Genomic DNA, 22,381 nt, shown 5'->3' on the forward strand with positions numbered 1-22,381 from the left:
TCCTCACACGCACGCACGCACGCACGCACGCACGCACGCACGCACACACACACACACACACACACACACACACACACACACACACACACACACACACACACACACACACACACACACACACACACACACACACACACACACACACACCCCATCTCAGGGAGCCGTTCTCTCCCCTCTACTGCACGTGTCCTCCAGCTGTGTTCTGGTATTGACTTTACCACACAGCACTACCAGGCTTCAACACACACACCCTCTATCTACTCACACACCCAACATGGAGTACATACACAGTAAATATTGACATCACTCACATCTGATGTTAGTGATCTGATGTTAGTGATCTGATGTTAGTGATCTGATGTTAGTGATCTGATGTTAGTGATCTGATGTTAGTGATCTGATGTTAGTGATCTGATGTTAGTGATCTGATGTTAGTGATCTGATGTTAGTGATCTGATGTTAGTGATCTGATGTTTAAGATCTGATGTTAGTGATCTGATGTTAGTGATCTGATGTTTAAGATCTGATGTTAGTGATCTGATGTTAGTGATCTGATGTTAGTGATCTGATGTTTAAGATCTGATGTTTAAGATCTGATGTTAGATCTGATGTTAGTGATCTGATGTTAGTGATCTGATGTTAGTGATCTGATGTTAGTGATCTGATGTTAGTGATCTGATGTTAGTGATCTGATGTTAGTGATCTGATGTTAGTGATCTGATGTTTAAGATCTGATGTTAGTGATCTGATGTTAGTGATCTGATGTTTAAGATCTGATGTTAGTGATCTGATGTTAGTGATCTGATGTTAGTGATCTGATGTTTAAGATCTGATGTTTAAGATCTGATGTTTAAGGGTGTTTTCACACTTGGTCTCTTTCAGACAGATCTTTGTGAACAGTTAGCTTCATATTGTCTGCAGTATCTCCAAAGGAACTCAAAAATGCCCCCAAGCAACCAGCTCTTAGGGGCAGAAGCCTATTCTAGCTCTTAAAGGGGCAGAAGCCTATTCTAGCTCTTAAATGGGCAGAAGCCTATTCTAGCTCTTAAAGGGGCAGAAGCCTATTCTAGCTCTTAAAGAGGCAGAAGCCTATTCTAGCTCTTAAAGGGGCAGAAGCCTATTCTAGCTCTTAAATGGGCAGAAGCTTATTCTAGCTCTTTATTAAAGGGGCAGAAGCCTATTTTAGCTCTTAAAGGGGCAGAAGCCTATTCTAGCTCTTAAAGGGGCAGAAGCCTATTCTAGCTCTTAAAGGGGCAGAAGCCTATTCTAGCTCTTAAATGGGCAGAAGCCTATTCTAGCTCTTAAATGGGCAGAAGCCTATTCTAGCTCTTAAAGGGGCAGAAGCCTATTCTAGCTCTTAAAGGGGCAGAAGCCTATTCTAGCTCTTAAATGGGCAGAAGCCTATTCTAGCTCTTAAAGGGGCAGAAGCCTATTCTAGCTCTTAAAGGGGCAGAAGCCTATTCTAGCTCTTAAAGAGGCAGAAGCCTATTCTAGCTCTTAAAGGGGCAGAAGCCTATTCTAGCTCTTAAAGGGGCAGAAGCCTATTCTAGCTCTTAAATGGGCAGAAGCCTATTCTAGCTCTTAAATGGGCAGAAGCCTATTCTAGCTCTTAAAGGGGCAGAAGCCTATTCTAGCTCTTAAATGGGCAGAAGCCTATTCTAGCTCTTAAATGGGCAGAAGCTCTTAAAGGGGCAGAAGCCTATTCTAGCTCTTAAATGGGCAGAAGCCTATTCTAGCTCTTAAAGGGGCAGAAGCCTATTCTAGCTCTTAAAGGGGCAGAAGCCTATTCTAGCTCTTAAAGGGGGGCCTATTCTAGCTCTTAAAGCCTATTCTAGCTCTTAAATGGGCAGAAGCCTATTCTAGCTCTTTAATTAAAGGGGCAGAAGCCTATTCTAGCTCTTAAATGGGCTTATTCTATTAATTAGAGGGGCAGAAGCCTATTTTAGCTCTTAAAGGGGCAGAAGCCTATTCTAGCTCTTAAAGGGGCAGAAGCCTATTCTAGCTCTTAAAGGGGCAGAAGCCTATTCTAGCTCTTAAATGGGCAGAAGCCTATTCTAGCTCTTAAATGGGCAGAAGCCTATTCTAGCTCTTAAAGGGGCAGAAGCCTATAGCTCTTAAAGGAGCAGAAGCCTATTCTCTTAAAGAGGCAGAAGCCTATTCTAGCTCTTAAAGGAGCAGAAGCCTATTCTAGCTCTTAAATGGGCAGAAGCCTATTCTAGCTCTTAAATGGGCAGAAGCCTATTCTAGCTCTTAAAGGAGCAGAAGCCTATTCTAGCTCTTAAATGGGCAGAAGCCTATTCTAGCTCTTAAATGGGCAGAAGCCTATTCTAGCTCTTAAAGGGGCAGAAGCCTATTCTAGCTCTTAAAGGGGCAGAAGCCTATTCTAGCTCTTAAATGGGCAGAAGCCTATTCTAGCTCTTAAAGGGGCAGAAGCTTATTCTAAATGGGCAGAAGCCTATTCTAGCTCTTAAAAGGGGCAGAAGCCTATTCTAGCTCTTAAAGGGGCAGAAGCCTATTCTAGCTCTTAAATGGGCAGAAGCCTATTCTAGCTCTTAAAGGGGCAGAAGCCTATTCTAGCTCTTAAAGGGGCAGAAGCCTATTCTAGCTCTTAAATGGGCAGAAGCCTATTCTAGCTCTTAATTAAAGGGGCAGAAGCCTATTCTAGCTCTTAAAGGGGCAGAAGCCTATTCTAGCTCTTAAATGGGCAGAAGCCTACCCTGGGTGTAAAATGTTATATTACAACATTATTTAATCTTCAGTTGTTCTTCTGCTATTTGCTTAACAAAAAATCTTAACAATAAAATAAACATGATAATATTATCTTCTGACTATAATTATTATGTCTCATCTTTTAACTAAACGAAATCTATATGCTTCCAAAACGTAAGTAGGTATAAGGTATATATCTAGCTGTCCGATAACACATTCAGATGGAATTGCACTTTTGAAACCTACACTGCATTGAGTGAATGTTAAAAAAACATTTGCATTTACTTTGTCATGTACATTTAAGTCATTTACATTTAAGTCATTTAGCACGCTGCACTTACAGTCATGTGTGATGGGTGGTCCCGGGAATCGAACCCACTAAAAGCGCCAACATCATTGGTTCATTTCTAAAAATAACTCGGACCACAAAATAGGTGAAGCGAACTGGCAAAAGAGTTGAGTCCTCATTCAAAGGCAATAACAATGCAGCTGCAGAGAGAACTGAGTTATTTAGCTTTTCACTTTAAAGGACTGAGATCGGTTCTGTCTAAAGGACTGTCAAGTATGTGAAAACACCCCGTCTGAGGGAGTCCCACATGGCACCCTAATCCCAATACAGTGCACTACTTTTTGGAGTAAATTCCTAATGAATAGGGTGCCATTAGGGACACATGCTGATTCTACAGAGCCTGATGGCCTTCTGATGAAATCGTCAGTCTCTAGTCTGTATGAATGAGTGAGGGAATGATATATTAATGAATAAAGTTAGCAGCACATTACCTATTGAAGAGGAAGAGGAGGGCAGCAACAACACCACATGAGGAAGAGGAGGAGAGAAAAAACACACATGTTAGTATTCGCATTCTCATTGACAGTCAATAGCATCTCCTTTACCTGTCAAGAAAAACATGTTTCAGTCACACCGGATTAGATGTGTCTCCTGCCTAGTGTCCTAGAACTCCACTGGATCTATAGGCGGGGTCCCTCTACTGCACAATACTTCCCCATAGGGCCCTGACCAACAGTATGTAAGGAATAGGGTACCTCTTGGGAAGAAGACCATTGGTCTACGTTGAATAGAAAACAAACACATTGTCAATATGAATCGGAGAAGCAGATGGAGGCCCCAAACTGGCCTTAATAATATAATATAATATATGCCATTTAGCAGACACTTTTATCCAAAGCGACTTACAGTCAGTCATGTGTGCATACATTCTACGTATGGGTGGTCCCGGGAATCGAACCCACTACCCTGGCGTTACAAGCGCCATGCTCTACCAACTGAGCTACAGAAGGCCTTTATGACGAGTGTCAACATTATACAGCAGTTAAACCTTTCATTCGTGTATTATTTCCCCACCTGAAATACTGCAGCTACACTATAGTATGCAACAGGCCTTTCAGTTAGGTGGAAAGCAGCTGGGCTAGAGACGAGATGGGAGAGCCACAAAACCACAGAGAGAGAGAGAGAGGGGCGGGGGGTGAAGGGGGTTTGGAGAGAGGGAAAGAGAGAGAGGGGGAAGGAAGAGATGGGGGTTTGGGGGAAGTAGCATGGAAACCTACCGAAAACATATTAGGCAACAGCTAATTCAATCCCTTTTAGACAACTTCCTGAAAAAAAAATGTCACTGTATTAGTCCCACTGCGGCGCAGTGTTGTAAGGGACTGCATCTCAGTACAAGAGGCATCACTACAGACCCTGGTTCGATTCCAGGCTGTATCACATCCGGCCGTGATTGGGAGTCCCATAAGGCAGCGCACAATAGGCCCAGCATTGTCCGGGTTTGGCAGGGATAGGCCGTCATTGTAAATAAGAATGTGTTCTTAACTAGTTAAAATAGAGAAGGTGTAAACTTGGCAGTAGAAAACCTAAACAGTATATTTTGCCTCTCAGCTTCCCTATCAAATCAAGCAGACAACCTAACAAAAGTAACAACAATGACAAATGGTTTGATGAAGAATGCAAAAAACCTAAGAAAAAGACATTGAGAAACCGATCCAACCAAAAACACAGAGACGCAGAAAACCTGAGCCTTCACTATAGTGAATCACTAAAACAGAGATGTATGGGTAAACCTGAGCCTTCACTATAGTGAATCACTAAAACAGAGATGTATGGGTAAACCTGAGCCTTCACTATGGTGAATCACTAAAACAGAGATGTATGGGTAAACCTGAGCCTTCACTATAGTGAATCACTAAAACAGAGATGTATGGGTAAACCTGAGCCTTCACTATAGTGAATCACTAAAACAGAGATGTATGGGTAAACCTGAGCCTTCACTATAGTGAATCACTAAAACAGAGATGTATGGGTAAACCTGAGCCTTCACTATAGTGAATCACTAAAACAGAGATGTATGGGTAAACCTGAGCCTTCACTATAGTGAATCACTAAAACAGAGATGTATGGGTAAACCTGAGCCTTCACTATAGTGAATCACTAAAACAGAGATGTATGGGTAAACCTGAGCCTTCACTATAGTGAATCACTAAAACAGAGATGTATGGGTAAACCTGAGCCTTCACTATAGTGAATCACTAAAACAGAGATGTATGGGTAAACCTGAGCCTTCACTATGGTGAATCACTAAACCAGAGATGTATGGGTAAACCTGAGCCTTCACTATAGTGAATCACTAAAACAGAGATGTATGGGTAAACCTGAGCCTTCACTATAGTGAATCACTAAAACAGAGATGTATGGGTAAACCTGAGCCTTCACTATAGTGAATCACTAAACCAGAGATGTATGGGTAAACCTGAGCCTTCACTATGGTGAATCACTAAAACAGAGATGTATGGGTAAACCTGAGCCTTCACTATAGTGAATCACTAAAACAGAGATGTATGGGTAAACCTGAGCCTTCACTATAGTGAATCACTAAAACAGAGATGTATGGGTAAACCACTTCTCCAATCTTTTTGACGATAAAAAAAACGAACAGCAAAAAAAAAACATATACATGATCAAATACAAATGTTAGAATCAACTATTAAAGACTATCAGAACCCACTGGACTCTCCAATTACCTTGAATGAACTACAGGACAAAATACAAACCCTCCAACCCAAAAAGGCCTGTGGTGTAGAATGAAATGAAATGAACAAAATTATAAAATATACAGACCACAAATCCCAACTGGCTATACTTAAACTCTTTAATATCATCCTCAGCTCTGGCCTCTTGCCCAACATTTAGAACAAAGGACTGATCACCCCAATCCACAAAAGTGGAGAAAAGTTGACACCTGTAACTACCGTGGGAGATGTGTCAACAGCAACCTTGGGGAAATCTTCTGCATTATCATTAAACAGCAGATTCCTGCATTTCCTCTGTGAAAACAAATTGGCTTTTTACCAAATTACCATACGACAGACCACGTATTCACCCTGCACACCCTAATTAACAAACAAACAAACCAAAACAAAGGCAAAGTCTTCTCATGCTTTGTTCATTTCATAAAAGCTTTAGACTTAATTTGTCATGAAGGTCTGCTATACAAACTGATGGAAAGTGGTGTTGGGGGTAAAACACAAGACATTATACAATCCATGTACACAAACAACAAGTGTGACTTTACTATGTACAGACTCAGTGAGAAATTCAAATACAAATCTAATTGTGATGAACCCCGATATCTAGTGGGTGAAATACCAGAAAGTGTCATCACAGAAGAAAGTGGGCTGTGGGTTTGAGGGGTGGGTGGGCTGTGGGTTTGAGGGCTGGGTGGGCTGTGGGTTTGAGGGTGGGTGGGCTGTGGGTTTGAGGGGGGTGGGTGGGCTGTGGGTTTGAGGGTGGGTGGGCTGGGGGCTGTGGGGCTGTGGGTTTTGATAGGGGTTTGGGTGGGCTGTGGGTTTGAGGGGTGGGGCTAAAACAGAGGTTTGATGGGTGTGGGTTTGAGGGGTGGGTGGGCTGTGGGTTTGGGTGGGGGTGGTGTATGGGGGCTGTGGGTTTGAGGGGGTGGGGGCATGTACATGATCAAATACAAATGAGGGGTTTGAGGGGGGGGCTGTGGGTTTGATGGGACAAAATGGGTGGCCTGTGGGGCTGTGGGAAGGGACTGTGGGTTTGTAAACTGTTTTGAGGGCTGCTCTGGCCTCTTGGGTTTGAGGGGTGGGCTGTGGGTTTGAGGGTGGGTGGGCTGTGGGTTTGAGGGTGGGGGCTGTGGGTTTGAGGGGTGGGGGGTATTTGAGGGTGGGACTGTGGGTTTGAGGGTGGGTGGGCTGTGGGTTTGTGCACACCTAATTAACAAACAAACAAACAAACCAAACAAAGGGTTTGAGGGGTGGTGGGCTGTGGGTTTGGGGTGGGTGGGTGGGCTGTACGGTATGAGGGGTGGGGGCTGTGGGTTTGAGGGTGGGCTGTCGGTATGAGGGGTGGGGGCTGTGGGTTTGAGGGTGGGTGGGCTGTGGGTTTGAGGGGTGGGGCTGTGGGTTTGAGAGGTGGGTGGGCTGTGGGGCTGTGCGTTTGAGGGTGGGGCTGTGGGTTTGGGTTTGTGGGTTTGAGGGTGGGTGGGCTGTGGGTTTGAGGGGTGGGGCTTGGGCTGTGGGTTTGAGGGGTGGGGGGCTGTGGGTTTGAGGGGTGGGCTGTGGGTTTGAGGGGTGGGTGGGGGTGGGGCTGTGGGTTTGAGGGGTGGGTGGGCTGTGGGTTTGAGGGTGGGGGCTGTGGGTTTGAGGGTGGGGTGGGCTGTGGGTTTGAGGGGTGGGTGGGCTGTGGGTTTGAGGGGTGGGGGGCTGTGGGTTTGAGGGGTGGGTGGGGGTGGGCTGTGGGTTTGAGGGGTGGTGGGCTGTGGGTTTGAGGGGAAATGGGTGGAGGATTAAGGAGGGAGGAGAAGGTGGAAAAGAGTTTCCTAGGAGCAGGGGGGGAGGGTCAAGTCGGCCGGGAGGAAAGGGGACACTGCGAGTCATTGGATGTGGAAAGAGAGTAGGGTCAAAGAATCAGGAGGCAGGAGGGAGAAGGATTTATCATAAAGAAGAGATAATATGACAGAAGAGAGAACAAAGATTACGATGGTGCATGCTCGTCTGGGTAGAAGCTGAGTGGTTAGGGTTGGAGGAAAGGGAGATGGAAAAGGAAACACAGTAGTAATCAGAGACCTGGAGGGGGTTACAGTGAGATTAGTAGGAGAACAGAGATCTGGAGGGGGTTACAGTGAGATTAGTAGGAGAACAGAGACCTGGAGGAGGTGACAGTGAGATTAGTAGGAGAACAGAGACCTGGAGGAGGTTACAGTGAGATTAGTAGGAGACCAGAGACCTGGAGGAGGTGACAGTGAGATTAGTAGGAGAACAGAGACCTGGAGGGGGTTACAGTGAGATTAGTAGGAGAACAGAGACCTGGATTTATCAGTGAGATTAGTAGGAGAACAGAGTGTTACAGTGAGATTAGTAGGAGAACAGAGACCTGGAGGAGATGACAGTGAGATTAGTAGGAGAACAGAGACCTGGAGGGGTTACAGTGAGATTAGTAGGAGAACAGAGATCTGGAGGGGTTACAGTGAGATTAGTAGGAGAACAGAGACCTGGAGGAGGTGACAGTGAGATTAGTAGGAGAACAGAGACCTGGAGGAGGTTACAGTGAGATTAGTAGGAGAACAGAGACCTGGAGGAGGTTACAGTGAGATTAGTAGGAGAACAGAGACCTGGAGGAGGAGACCTTGACAGTGAGATTAGTAGGAGAACAGAGACCTGGAGGAGGTGACAGTGAGATTAGTAGGAGAACAGAGACCTGGAGGGGTGACAGTGAGATTAGTAGGAGAACAGAGACCTGGAGGGGTTACAGTGAGATTAGTAGGAGAACAGAGACCTGGAGGAGGTTACAGTGAGATTAGTAGGAGAACAGAGACCTGGAGGAGGTGACAGTGAGATTAGTAGGAGAACAGAGACCTGGAGGAGGTTACAGTGAGATTAGTAGGAGAACAGAGATCTGGAGGGGGGTTACAGTGAGATTAGTAGGAGAACAGAGACCTGGAGGAGGTGACAGTGAGATTAGTAGGAGAACAGAGACCTGGAGGAGGTTACAGTGAGATTAGTAGGAGAACAGAGACCTGGAGGAGGTTACAGTGAGATTAGTAGGAGAACAGAGATCTGGAGGGGGTTACAGTGAGATTAGTAGGAGAACAGAGACCTGGAGGAGGTTACAGTGAGATTAGTAGGAGAACAGAGACCTGGAGGAGGTTACAGTGAGATTAGTAGGAGAACAGAGACCTGGAGGAGGTGACAGTGAGATTAGTAGGAGAACAGAGACCTGGAGGAGGTGACAGTGAGATTAGTAGGAGAACAGAGACCTGGAGGAGGGTTACAGTGAGATTAGTAGGAGAACAGCCTCTAGTAAAGATGAGGTCAAGCGTATTGCCTGCCTTGTGAGTGGGAGGGGACTGTGAAAGTGGGAGGGGACTGTGACAGTGGGAGGGGACTGTGAAAGTGGGAGGGGACTGGGAAAGGGAGAAGAGGCAAGGAGGGGAAAGAGAGAGTTGAGGCAGACATTGGGAGGTTGAAGTCGCCAAGTACGAATAGCGGTGAGCCATCATCAAGAAATTAGCTTATTGAGGAACTCTCCAAGGGCACCTGGTGGACAATAGATGACAATAATGTTAATCTTGAGTGGACGAGTGACAGTGACAGGATGGAAATCAAATGAGGAGATGGACAGGTGAGAGTGGGAGAAAGACCTGCGCCACCCCCGTGACGACCAGATGCTCTCAGACTATTAGAGAAAACAGATGAAGAGAGAGCAGCTGGAGTAGTAGTGTTCTCTGGGACGATCCATGTGTCTTTCACGACCAAAAAGTCAAGGGACTGAAGGGCAGCATAGGCTGAGATGAACTTGGTGTTCTTGACCTGCAGATCGGCAATGCAATGCCGAAAAGTCAAAGGAGTCACGACGAGTGTCTACAGATAATTATGGGGAGTTCAAGGCAATTTCCTCTCTGCCATTGAACTGGTATCAAACCATCTCTGGTCTCTCTCTGCCATTGAACTGCTATCAAACCATCTCTGGTCTCTCTCTGCCATTAAACTGGTATCAAGCCATCTCTGGTCTCTCTCTGCCATTAAACTGCTATCAAACCATCTCTGGTCTCTCTCTGCCATTAAACTGCTATCAAACCATCTCCAGTCTCTCTCTGCCATTAAACTGGTATCAAACCATCTCCAGTCTCTCTCTGCCATTAAACTGGTATCAAACCATCTCTGGTCTCTCTCTGCCATTAAACTGCTATCAAACCATCTCTGGTCTCTCTCTGCCATTAAACTGGTATCAAACCATCTCCGGTCTCTCTCTGCCATTAAACTGCTATCAAACCATCTCCAGTCTCTCTCTGCCATTAAACTGCTATCAAACCATCTCTGGTCTCTCTCTGCCATTAAACTGGTATCAAACCATCTCTGGTCTCTCTCTGCCATTAAACTGCTATCAAACCATCTCCGGTCTCTCTCTGCCATTAAACTGGTATCAAACCATCTCCAGTCTCTCTCTGCCATTAAACTGCTATCAAACCATCTCTGGTCTCTCTCTGCCATTAAACTGGTATCAAACCATCTCTGGTCTCTCTCTGCCATTAAACTGCTATCAAACCATCTCTGGTCTCTCTCTGCCATTAAACTGGTATCAAACCATCTCTGGTCTCTCTCTGCCATTAAACTGGTATCAAACCATCTCAGTCTCTCTCTGCCATTAAACTGCTATCAAACCATCTCTGGTCTCTCTCTGCCATTAAACTGGTATCAAACCATCTCAGTCTCTCTCTGCCATTAAACTGCTATCAAACCATCTCTGGTCTCTCTCTGCCATTAAACTGCTATCAAACCATCTCCAGTCTCTCTCTGCCATTAAACTGCTATCAAACCATCTCCAGTCTCTCTCTGCCATTAAACTGCTATCAAACCATCTAGGGTCTCTCTCTGCCATTAAACTGGTATCAAACCATCTCCAGTCTCTCTCTGCCATTAAACTGGTATCAAACCATCTCTGGTCTCTCTCTGCCATTAAACTGCTATCAAACCATCTCTGGTCTCTCTCTGCCATTAAACTGGTATCAAACCATCTCTGGTCTCTCTCTGCCATTAAACTGCTATCAAACCATCTCTGGTCTCTCTCTGCCATTAAACTGGTATCAAACCATCTCAGGTCTCTCTCTGCCATTAAACTGCTATCAAACCATCTCAGGTCTCTCTCTGCCATTAAACTGCTATCAAACCATCTCCGGTCTCTCTCTGCCATTAAACTGGTATCAAACCATCTCTGGTCTCTCTCTGCCATTAAACTGGTATCAAACCATCTCTGGTCTCTCTCTGCCATTAAACTGGTATCAAACCATCTCTGGTCTCTCTCTGCCATTAAACTGGTATCAAACCATCTCCGGTCTCTCTCTGCCATTAAACTGGTATCAAACCATCTCTGGTCTCTCTCTGCCATTAAACTGCTATCAAACCATCTCCGGTCTCTCTCTGCCATCAAACTGGTATCAAACCATCTCCATAACTACTATGTTCAACGTTATTATGTAGTTAAACTTCACAGTGTCAGTCTGGCCCATTAATAACTGGATGAGCCTTCCAAGTCCATAGTCTGTGATCTCTCTGCCATTAAACTGCTATCAAACAGAACTGGGGTCTTTTTGTTGGGCATTGATGAGAAAACAGTCTAGTCAAACCATCATCTGGCATCATCTAGCCATTAAACTGCTGATCAAACCATCTCAGGGATGGAGAGCAACAGAAAGATGACTGGCAATCATTCAAAGGGTGTCTCAGGGCTTTCGTCTGATGATTAAACTGGTATCACAGTCCCTCCCTCTGGTCTCTCCCTGCCATTAAACTGCTCCCTCAAACCCTCCCTCCCCGGTCTCTCTCTGCCATTAAACTCCCTCCCTCCCTCCCTCTGGTCTCCCTCTGCCATTCCCCCCCTCCCTCCCTCCAAACCATCCCTCCAGTCCTCTCTGTCCTCCCTCCCTCACTCCCTCTCCTCCCTCTCTGCCATTCCCTCCCTCCCTCAAACCTCCCTCCCTCTCTCCCTGTCATTCCCTCCTATCAAACCATCCCTCCCTGGTCTCCCTCTGCCATTAAACTCCCTATCTCCCATCGCCGGTCTCTCCCTCCCATCCCTCCCCTGCCTCCCTCCCTCCCCATCTCCCTCCCTCCCTCCCCGCCTCCCTGCCCTCACTCCCTCCCTCCCTCAAACTCCCTCCTCCCTACTATGCTCTTACCAGAGTGCTATAGTGATGCTATGGTTTGACAAGATGACAAGTCGCTGGCAGAGCTGATTATAAGTAAGGTCAGAGAAGTGGGAACCTGCTGTGTGTGCCTGTGTGTGTGTGTGTGTGTGTGTGCCTTGCAAACCTTCTCTCTCTCACCTACAGCATGGCTTCCACATCTCCCACCACTGTTGATGTAGTTACACAAACAGCAGTTCTCTTTGACTTGTTATCACAAGTTGCAGGCACATTATAGGCAATGAGGAACACAATGGAAAACGTCTGAGGATATCGAGTTAGACAGGTCGGGTAGCTAACTCAGAGATAGTTGGTGTAACTACTAGAGGCAAGGGCATGAAAATTCCCACCACCGTCAGCTGCCCGCTATAGGCTGAAGGACGACAGGACAGATCATTACAGCAATCTTTCAACAGTTGGATCTCCCAGAACGTTAGTGAAGCCATCCTTCTTTAGCTGGGCGAATACCAAATGGGACCTTTGTCCCTCGATAGCACACTGCCTTTGACCTGACCTGTAGTGCACTAAGTAGAGAATAGGGTGCATATTTGGGACATGTACTACACACTTAGAACCTGAAAGGGTTCTTTGGCTGCCCCCATAAGAGAACCCGCTGAGAACCTGTTTGGTAGAACCCTTTCTACAGAGGAACCCTTTAGGCCGAAGAACCGTTCAGGAACAGATTTTTTTCTCTAAGAGTGTAGCTCTCTGTTCTTGGTTTAGCTCTTGTTTAAAGGGGAGATTCCATCGCATCCCAAAAAGCAGTGGAGCGCTCCCTCCGGATCTCCCTAGGGGTGTAGATGATCTGCTACCAGAGTGCTATAGTGATGCTGGAGATGGTTTGACAAGATGACAAGTCGCTGGCAGAGCTGATTATAAGCTAGAAGGTCAGAGAGAGTGAGGAAGGTGTGTGTGAGAGTGTGTGTGTGTGTGTGTGTGTGAGTGTGAGTGTGAGAGAGACAGAGAGACAAACATTCTCTCTCTCAGACAGCAGAGACTTCCACATCTCCACCACTGTTGATGAGAGTTACACAAACAGCAGTTCTGTTATGTATAGTGTTATCCTTGCAGATATTTGCTTCACCAGCACAATGCTGAACACCAGTTGGATTACTGCTGAACACCAGTTGTTTCCAGGGAGGAGGGAACATTAATGCTGAACACCAGTTGACCATGGTTCTCTATTCCCACAATATTTAACCCATTATCATGCCAGTTACAATTGTGTAATGATTCGATTTTTGTTGTTCTTCATGAATATAAATTGATTTCTTTCAGTTCTAATTCTGCTGTTATGGAGAAATAACGAGACCAAGTAAGTATTTCATATTTATGCTTCGCAGCTATGAACAAAAACTCAGTGAGCTGCACTAAAAAGAACCAAGCAGCGACCTACATAACAGGAGGCATGCCTGATGACAATGCTATGGTCATCTCTTTCTCTCCTCTTCCCCTCTCCTCCTCTCCTCTACATAACGAGAGGCATGCCTGATGACAATGCTATGGTCATCTCTTTCTCTCCTCCTCTCCCTCTCCTCTACATAACGAGAGGCATGCCTGATGACAATGCTAAGACATCCTCACCTTTCCTATCCAAACCTCCTCCTCCTCTCCCTCTCCCCCTCTCCTCCTCTCCCTCTCCTCTACATAACGAGAGGCATGCCTGATGACAATGCTACGACATCCTCACCTTTCCTATCCAAACCTCCTCCTCCTCTCCCTCTCCTCCACTCTCCTAATATATGTTATTCTCCACTCCATCTCTAAGACTTAGCCAAGCAGAAACTACCAAGCATTTTATTTTGCAGAGATGTTTATTGCCAGAGACTGTTGTGGGAGAGGGAGAGAGAGAGAGAGAGAGAGAGGGAGAGAGAGAGAGAAAGAGAGAGAGAGTGAAGGGGAGGGAGAGAGAGAAAGAGAGTGAAGGAGAGAGAGAGAGACACAGAGAGAGAGAGAGAGAGAGGAGAGAGACAGAGAGAGAGAGAGTGAATAAGAAAGAGAGAGACAGAGAGAGACACAGAGAGACACAGAGAGAGAGAGACAGAGAGAGAGACAGAGTCAGAGAGATGTCAGTGCTGTCAGTGTTGTGTGTGCTCTAAGTCCTTGGCAGATCAGTGAAGGGCAGCACTTCTGAGCCTTGGCTCCCTGTTTCTAGGCAAGGAGGGTGGGGAGAGAGGGCAGAGAGGGTGGGGAGGGAGGGCAGAGAGGGCGGGGAGGGAGGGCAGAGAGGGCGGGGAGAGAGGGCAGCGAGGGAGGGAGGGCAGAGAGGGCAAGGAGTTAGGGAAGGAGGGAGGGGAGGCTGGCGGGCTGTGTGCAACGCCAGGGCTTGTTAATTTGCTGCCACTCCCCTGTTAGCAGGCCTGGGCAGGCCGAGGTGACGCTCCCTCTGACTCTCTGTCTCCCTACTTTTCTCTGTCTCCCTCCCTCCTTCCCCATATTTACCACTGCTCAGACTCTCTGACTCCCTCCTTCTCTCTGACTCCCTCCTTCCCCATATTTACCACTGCTCAGACTCTCTGACTCCCTCCTTCTCTCTGACTCCCTCCTTCCCACTATTTTCCACTGCTCAGACTCTCTGACTCCCTCCTTCTCTCTGACTCCCTCCTTCCCCATATTTACCACTGCTCAGACTCTCTGACTCCCTCCTTCTCTCTGACTCCCTCCTTCCCCATATTTACCACTGCTCAGACTCTCTGACTCCCTCCTTCTCTCTGACTCCCTCCTTCCCCATATTTACCACTGCTCAGACTCTCTGACTCCCTCCTCCTCTCTGACTCCCTCCTTCTCTCTGACTCCCTCCTTCTCTCTGTCTCCCTCCTTCCCCATATTTACCACTGCTCTGACTCTCTGTCTCCCTACTTCTCTCTGTCTCCCTACTCCTCTCTGTCTCCCTCCTTCCCCATATGTACCACTGCTCAGACTCTCTGACTCCCTCCTTCCCCATATTTACCATGGCTCAGACTCTCTGACTCCCTCCTTCTCTCTGACTCCCTCCTTCCCCATATTTACCACTGCTCAGACTCTCTGACTCCCTCCTTCTCTCTGTCTCCCTACTCCTCTCTGACTCCCTCCTTCCCCATATTTACCACTGCTCTGACTCTCTGTCTCCCTACTTCTCTCTGTCTCCCTACTTCTCTCTGTCTCCCTACTCCTCTCTGACTCCCTCCTTCTCTCTGACTCCCTCCTTCCCCATATTTACCACTGCTCAGACTCTCTGACTCCCTCCTTCTCTCTGACTCCCTCCTTCCCCATATTTACCACTGCTCAGACTCTCTGACTCCCTCCTTCTCTCTGACTCCCTCCTCCTCTCTGACTCCCTCCTTCCCCCCATTTACCACTGCTCAGACTCTCTGACTCCCTCCTTCTCTCTGACTCCCTCCTTCCCCATATTTACCACTGCTCAGACTCTCTGACTCCCTCCTTCTCTCTGACTCCCTCCTTCTCTCTGTCTCCCTCCTTCCCCATATTTACCACTGCTCTGACTCTCTGTCTCCCTACTTCTCTCTGTCTCCCTACTCCTCTCTGTCTCCCTCCTTCCCCATATGTACCACTGCTCAGACTCTCTGACTCCCTCCTTCCCCATATTTACCATGGCTCAGACTCTCTGACTCCCTCCTTCTCTCTGACTCCCTCCTTCCCCATATTTACCACTGCTCAGACTCTCTGACTCCCTCCTTCTCTCTGTCTCCCTACTCCTCTCTGACTCCCTCCTTCCCCATATTTACCACTGCTCTGACTCTCTGTCTCCCTACTTCTCTCTGTCTCCCTACTTCTCTCTGTCTCCCTACTCCTCTCTGACTCCCTCCTTCTCTCTGACTCCCTCCTTCCCCATATTTACCACTGCTCAGACTCTCTGACTCCCTCCTTCTCTCTGACTCCCTCCTTCCCCATATTTACCACTGCTCAGACTCTCTGTCTCCCTCCTTCTCTCTGACTCCCTCCTTCTCTCTGACTCCCTCCTTCCCCATATTTACCACTGCTCAGACTCTCTGACTCCCTCCTTCTCTCTGACTCCCTCCTTCCCCATATTTACCATGGCTCAGACTCTCTGACTCCCTCCTTCTCTCTGACTCCCTCCTTCCCCATATTTACCACTGCTCAGACTCTCTGACTCCCTCCTTCTCTCTGTCTCCCTACTCCTCTCTGACTCCCTCCTTCCCCATATTTACCACTGCTCTGACTCTCTGTCTCCCTCCTTCTCTCTGTCTCCCTCCTTCTCTCTGACTCCCTCCTTCCCCATATTTATCACTGCTCAGACTCTCTGTCTCCCTCCTTCTCTCTGACTCCCTCCTTCTCTCTGACTCCCTCCTTCCCCATATTTACCACTGCTCAGACTCTCTGACTCCCTCCTCCTCTCTGTCTCCCTCCTTCTCTCTGACTCCCTCCTTCCCCATATTTACCACTGCTCAGACTCTCTGTCTCCCTCCTTCTCTCTGACTCCCTCCTTCTCTCTGACTCCCTCCTTCCCCATATTTACCACTGCTCAGACTCTCTGTCTCCCTCCTTCTCTCTGACTCCCTCCTTCTCTCTGACTCCCTCCTTCCCCATATTTACCACTGCTCAGACTCTCTGACTCCCTCCTTCTCTCTGACTCCCTCCTTCCCCATATTTACCACTGCTCAGACTCTCTGTCTCCCTCCTTCTCTCTGACTCCCTCCTTCTCTCTGACTCCCTCCTTCCCCATATTTACCACTGCTCAGACTCTCTGACTCCCTCCTTCTCTCTGACTCCCTCCTTCCCCATATTTACCATGGCTCAGCTGGAGTTACTTTGCTTGGGTGCTGAACTGTCAACACTACTACCAGGAGAGAGAGAGATACATCCTCATTTCATTAAAACCTCACACCCCTGTGCTGCATGCTCACCTAGCCCACTACCCCACGATACAAAACAACATCACACATCACAATATCCAAAACCACCCCAACACACAAACTTCACCACCAACCTCTGACACAGACATTCCAACAAAGACATTAATGGCATTAACCTGCACAGTTTCACTCATGACAAAGAAAGGACAACCCAGTCCAACTCCCGGGTCGACCCGGATACGGGTTTGCTCGTCACAACTGGTTTTAACAGCTCATTGCTACTTAGAAACATTCACACTTGCTTCCGGAACGGCCTGAAAACCTGCAGACGAAACCCACTACTTACCAAACCGACTCAGAGGAGTCGAAAGAGGAGAAATCACTACCAACACATGCAAAGATTCCACTAGTCTACCCACCAAATGTACTATTTCCATGAACACAATCACAGCTGGACGCAGAATGTATAAATTCAGCTCGTAAACGTTCACCGACGTCGAGCAGAACCTCCTCCATCTTAACTCCTTTCTCCGGAACATACCTGAAACCATGCCGACCACAGCAGCGTCTCCTCCGCACTAGGCTGAGAAGCAATCGCACACACTATACCATTCAAAAGCCAGGAAACTAAAACTCTGTCCTCTTCCTCCCAGTGGTTAAACTAACAACGTGTTAAAACTCTCCACCATGTAAAACAATGAAAGAAAAGACCAAGGAAATAAGTAAGGACAGAGACCTCCACACGCCCTCTGAACTGCAAAAACACTCCCAGCATGCACTGAGTCAGAGAGAGAGAGAGAAATGGCATAGCAGCAGGTTGTTTATGCTGCTGTGTATTGTCCAGAGTGGTCGCTCGGTCAGAGGAGGAGCGCAAAACATCGTGTGGGGCTTTCAGCCTTTCTACCTCACCTTGTACATGTTTTAGCTGGCTCTCTTCTGTTCTGCTACACAGGGTACCCAACACACACACACACACACACACACACACACACACACACTCCAACAAGGTGAAGTGTTCCATCTGTCTCTGTGTTATGGGGCTGGTGGGTCGATAGGTAAGCCTGAGGCCTCTGTTCATACAACTTTTTGGTATCAAACATCAGTAACATGTTGCTAAGAGGATAAACATGCTGCGATTTATGTTAGGCCTTTACATTGGCTGCCTGACTGGCTGACTGGCTGCCTGACTGACTGGCTGACTGGCTGCCTGACTGGCTGCCTGACTGGCTGCCTGACTGGCTGACTGGCTGCCTGACTGGCTGACTGGCTGCCTGACTGGCTGACTGACTGGCTGCCTGACTGGCTGACTGGCTGCCTGACTGGCTGCCTGACTGGCTGGCTGACTGGCTGCCTGACTGGCTGACTGGCTGCCTGACTGGCTGGCTGACTGGCTGCCTGACTGGCTGACTGGCTGCCTGACTGGCTGACTGGCTGCCTGACTGGCTGACTGGCTGCCTGACTGGCTGACTGGCTGCCTGACCGGCTGGTTGGCTGCCTGACCGCCTGACTGGCTGCCTGACTGGCCGACACACCCTCGTCTGATGAGGTGATACTCTTCTACTCTGGTCTCCTCTGTTCTCCTCTAGTCTCCTCTGTTCTCCTCTGTTCTCCTCTAGTCTCCTCTGTTCTCCTCTAGTCTCCTCTGTTCTCCTCTGTTCTCCTCTAGTCTCCTCTAGTCTCCTCTAGTCTCCTCTAGTCTCCTCTGTTCTCCTCTAGTCTCCTCTGGCCTCCTCTGTTATCCGCTAGTCTCCTCTGTTCTCCACTAGTCATATCTCTCTCTGTTGCAATACTGTAGAGTCTGTGGGCCAAAAACAGGATCTGACACGACCACAAAATCCCTTGCCCCTCGTCCCTCTCTCCTCTCAGGGTCATCCAAGGGCTGCTAAAACAGCAAATCAATGAGTCCATTGTACATTTTACAGGTGGCTTGACACTTGTTAGAAAAACATTCCCAGGCATCATATGAGAGTGGCTGCTAACTCAATCTGTGGCTGGCCTTATCATCGTACAACCGACCGGCCATAAAAATATTCTACTCCGCTAAGTATATAATCTATATAATTTTAGTGCATCTATGTTGTAAATTAAAATACGACTTAATTAGGTACTAAACTCAGGCATTTCCAACATGCAACAATATATCTAAGATGATATAGTAGGAGACTAAGATGATATAGTAGGAGTCTAAGATGATATAGTAGGAGTCTAAGATGATATAGTAGGAGTCTAAGATGATATAGTAGGAGTCTAAGATGATATAGTAGGAGTCTAAGATGATATAGTAGGAGTCTAAGATGATATAGTAGGAGTCTAAGATGATATAGTAGGAGTCTAAGATGATATAGTAGGAGTCTAAGATGATATAGTAGGAGTCTAAGATGATATAGTAGGAGTCTAAGATGATATAGTAGGAGTCTAAGATGATATAGTAGGAGTCTAAGATGATATAGTAGGAGTCTAAGATGATATAGTAGGAGTCTAAGATGATATAGTAGGACATCTAAGATGATATAGTAGGACATCTAAGATGATATAGTAGGAGTCTAAGATGATATAGTAGGAGTCTAAGATGATATAGTAGGACATCTAAGATGATATAGTAGGAATCTAAGATGATATAGTATTAGTCTAAGATGATATAGTAGGAGTCTAAGATGATATAGTAGGAGTCTAAGATGATATAGTAGGACATCTAAGATGATATAGTAGGAGTCTAAGATGATATAGTAGGACAATGACCTGGAATTGCTGAGAAGCTTGTGTTATCTGCTCTAACTACTTTGTAATAGTATAGGTTGTATAGTACACATAGGTCTAGACTGTCGAATGTATTTTCCAACACAGCGAGACAGAGAGGAAAGTAGCCCACCTCTGGACAGACACAACAGACAGAGGTCAGTCAGAGAATTATAACGCTTTTAAAGGTAGAGAGAGAGGAAGTCCATTCATTTTCTATCAGGTCTAAATATTCTCTCCAGCACTGCTGTGTTGTCAGACAAGTCAATAAAGGGCCGTCTGGGTTGGGGTCACTGCATTAATAAAGGGCCGGCTGGATGGTTAAATAAAGGTTCAAAATATAAATTTAAACAAATAAATGGGGGTCAGCGCATTAATAAAACAACAGGCAAGACCTGAGAACAACAGTGTTAGAATGCTAAGGTTCTCTCTCTCTTTCTCTCTCTCTCTCGCTCTCCCTCTCTCCCTGACAACTCTCTCTCTCTCTCTCTCTCTCTCTCTCTCTCTCTCTCTCTCTCTCTCTCTCTCTCTCTCTCTCTCTCTCTCCCTCTCTCCCTGACAACTCTCTCTCTCTCTCTCTCCCTGACAACTCTCTCTCTCTCTCGCTCTCTCCTTGACCTTCAAGCCCTTATCACCCAGAGAGCTGGGAGAAAGGAGGGTAGGAAAGAGGGACAGAGAGGTATGGGAGAGGGAAATTGAGAGAGAGAGAGAGAGAGAGTGGTATGAGAGAGGGAGATTGAGAAAGAGAGAGAGAGAGAGAGAGAGAGAGAGAGAGAGAGAGAGGGGTATAAGAGAGGGAGATTGAGAAAGAGAGAGAGAGAGAGAGGTATGAGAGAGGGAGATTGAGAGAGAGAGAGGTATGAGAGAGGGAGATTGAGAGAGGTATAAGAGAGGGAGATTGAGAAAGAGAGAGAGGTATGAGAGAGGGAGATTGAGAGAGAGAGAGAGGTATGAGAGAGGGAGATTGAGAGAGAGACAGCCAGGAAGAGAGAGGTGGATAGACAAAAATATAGGAATAGAGAGAGAGAGAGAGAGACAGCCAGGAAGAGAGAGGTGGATAGACAAAAAGATAGGAACAGAGAGAGAGAGAAAGAGATAGAGACGTAATATGACATGTTATTTGAAATGTCTATTATTTTATGTTAACTGTTAATATTTTATTGTTTATTTCACTTTTGCTTATTATCTACTTCACTTGCTTTGGCAAAGTGAGAGAGACGGAGAGAGAGATAGAGAGAGGAGGGAGAGAGAGAGACAGAGAGAGAGAGAGAGGAGGGAGAGAGAGAGGAGGGAGAGAGAGAGGAGGGAGAGAGAAAGAGAGTGAGAAGGAGGGAGCGAGACAGGAGAGAGAGACAGAGAGAGAGAGAGAGAGAGAGAGAGAGAGAAAAGGAGAGGGAGAAGAGAGAGAGAGAGAGAGAGAGAGAGAGAGAGAGAGAGAGAGAGAGAGAAAGATAGTGAGAAGGAGGGAAAGATAGAGAGAGGGGGAGAGAAAGAGAGTGAGAAAGAGGGAAAGAGAGAGAGAGGATGGAGGAGGGAGTGAGACAGGAGAGAGACAGGAGAGAGAGAGAGAGCTCCCACATGTAAACTCCCTCTTGTTCCAGCATATTTTTTAAACAAAAATATATATTTAAAGTTAGACAAACTTGTATTTTTCAGCAAGGACATATGCATGATACTACCCTCCAAAACATAACCTTCACTATGTCACCAGGACATATACAGTATACTACCCTCTACAATACTATGTCACCAGGACATATACAGGATACTAGCCTTCTCAACATAACCTTCACTATGTCACCAGGACATATACAGGATACTACCCTCTACAACACTATGTCACCAGGACATATACAGGATACTACCCTCTACAATACTATGTCACCAGGACATATACAGGATACTACCCTCTACAACACTATGCCACCAGGACATATACAGGATACTACCCTCTATAACACTATGTCACCAGGACATATACAGGATACTACCCTCCACAACATAACCTTCACTCCAAATCAAAACAACAAACTCATACAACCTGATTTTGGACAAAATGACCTGGAATGATTCCTAATACCAAAGATTCCTACTACCTTATTTACCAAGCTATACTGCACATGATCTGGTAAACAACCAACCTGGACCCTGTAAACACCAACCAACCTGGACCCTGAAAACACCAACCAACCTGGACTCTGAAAACACCATCCAACCTGGACTCTGAAAACACCACCCAACCTGGACCCTGAAAACACCAACCAACCTGGACTCTGAAAACACCACCCAACCTGGACTCTGAAAACACCACCCAACCTGGACTCTGAAAACACCATCCAACCTGGACCCTGTAAACACCACCCAACCTGGACTCTGAAAACACCATCCAACCTGGACTCTGTAAACACCACCCAACCTGGACTCTGAAAACACCATCCAACCTGGACTCTGTAAACACCACCCAACCTGGACTCTGAAAACACCATCCAACCTGGACTCTGTAAACACCACCCAACCTGGACTCTGAAAACACCATCCAACCTGGACTCTGTAAACACCACCCAACCTGGACTCTGAAAACACCATCCAACCTGGACTCTGTAAACACCACCCAACCTGGACTCTGAAAACACCATCCAACCTGGACTCTGAAAACACCATCCAACCTGGACTCTGAAAACACCAACCAACCTGGACCCTGTAAACACCATCCAACCTGGACCCTGAAAACACCAACCAACCTGGACCCTGTAAACACCATCCAACCTGGACCCTGTAAACACCATCCAACCTGGACCCTGTAAACACCATCCAACCTGGACTGTGAAAACACCATCCAACCTGGACCCTGTAAACACCAACCAACCTGGACTCTGAAAACACCAACCAACCTGGACCCTGTAA

At 46.8% G+C, this 22,381-nt stretch overlaps 1 protein-coding gene and 1 long non-coding RNA gene across 3 annotated transcripts in view; both read right to left on the minus strand.

Moving 5' to 3' along the window:
- The window catches only part of LOC118380674 (nectin-1-like), a 154,090-nt gene extending 136,686 nt beyond the window's left edge, over positions 1–17,404 (minus strand). The window contains exon 1 of the mRNA XM_052501355.1: positions 17,283–17,404. Within this exon, the coding sequence (XP_052357315.1) occupies positions 17,283–17,292 (10 nt within the window). The 5' untranslated portion in view covers positions 17,293–17,404. The remainder of the gene's footprint in view (positions 1–17,282) is intronic.
- Positions 4,737–5,610, minus strand: LOC127918123 (uncharacterized). Of its 2 annotated transcripts, XR_008098973.1 has the most exons (4): positions 5,524–5,610; positions 5,328–5,425; positions 4,887–5,278; positions 4,737–4,837 (listed from the first exon to the last, which is right to left on the minus strand). It is a non-coding gene; the product is annotated as an uncharacterized LOC127918123 (long non-coding RNA). The 2 variants fall into 2 exon arrangements; XR_008098972.1 differs by having other exon boundaries at positions 5,328–5,610.
- Positions 17,405–22,381: the final 4,977 nt, after the last annotated feature.

The sequence above is a fragment of the Oncorhynchus keta genome, unplaced genomic scaffold (genome assembly GCF_023373465.1).
Source record: "Oncorhynchus keta strain PuntledgeMale-10-30-2019 unplaced genomic scaffold, Oket_V2 Un_contig_1320_pilon_pilon, whole genome shotgun sequence".
NCBI lineage: Eukaryota > Metazoa > Chordata > Actinopteri > Salmoniformes > Salmonidae > Oncorhynchus > Oncorhynchus keta.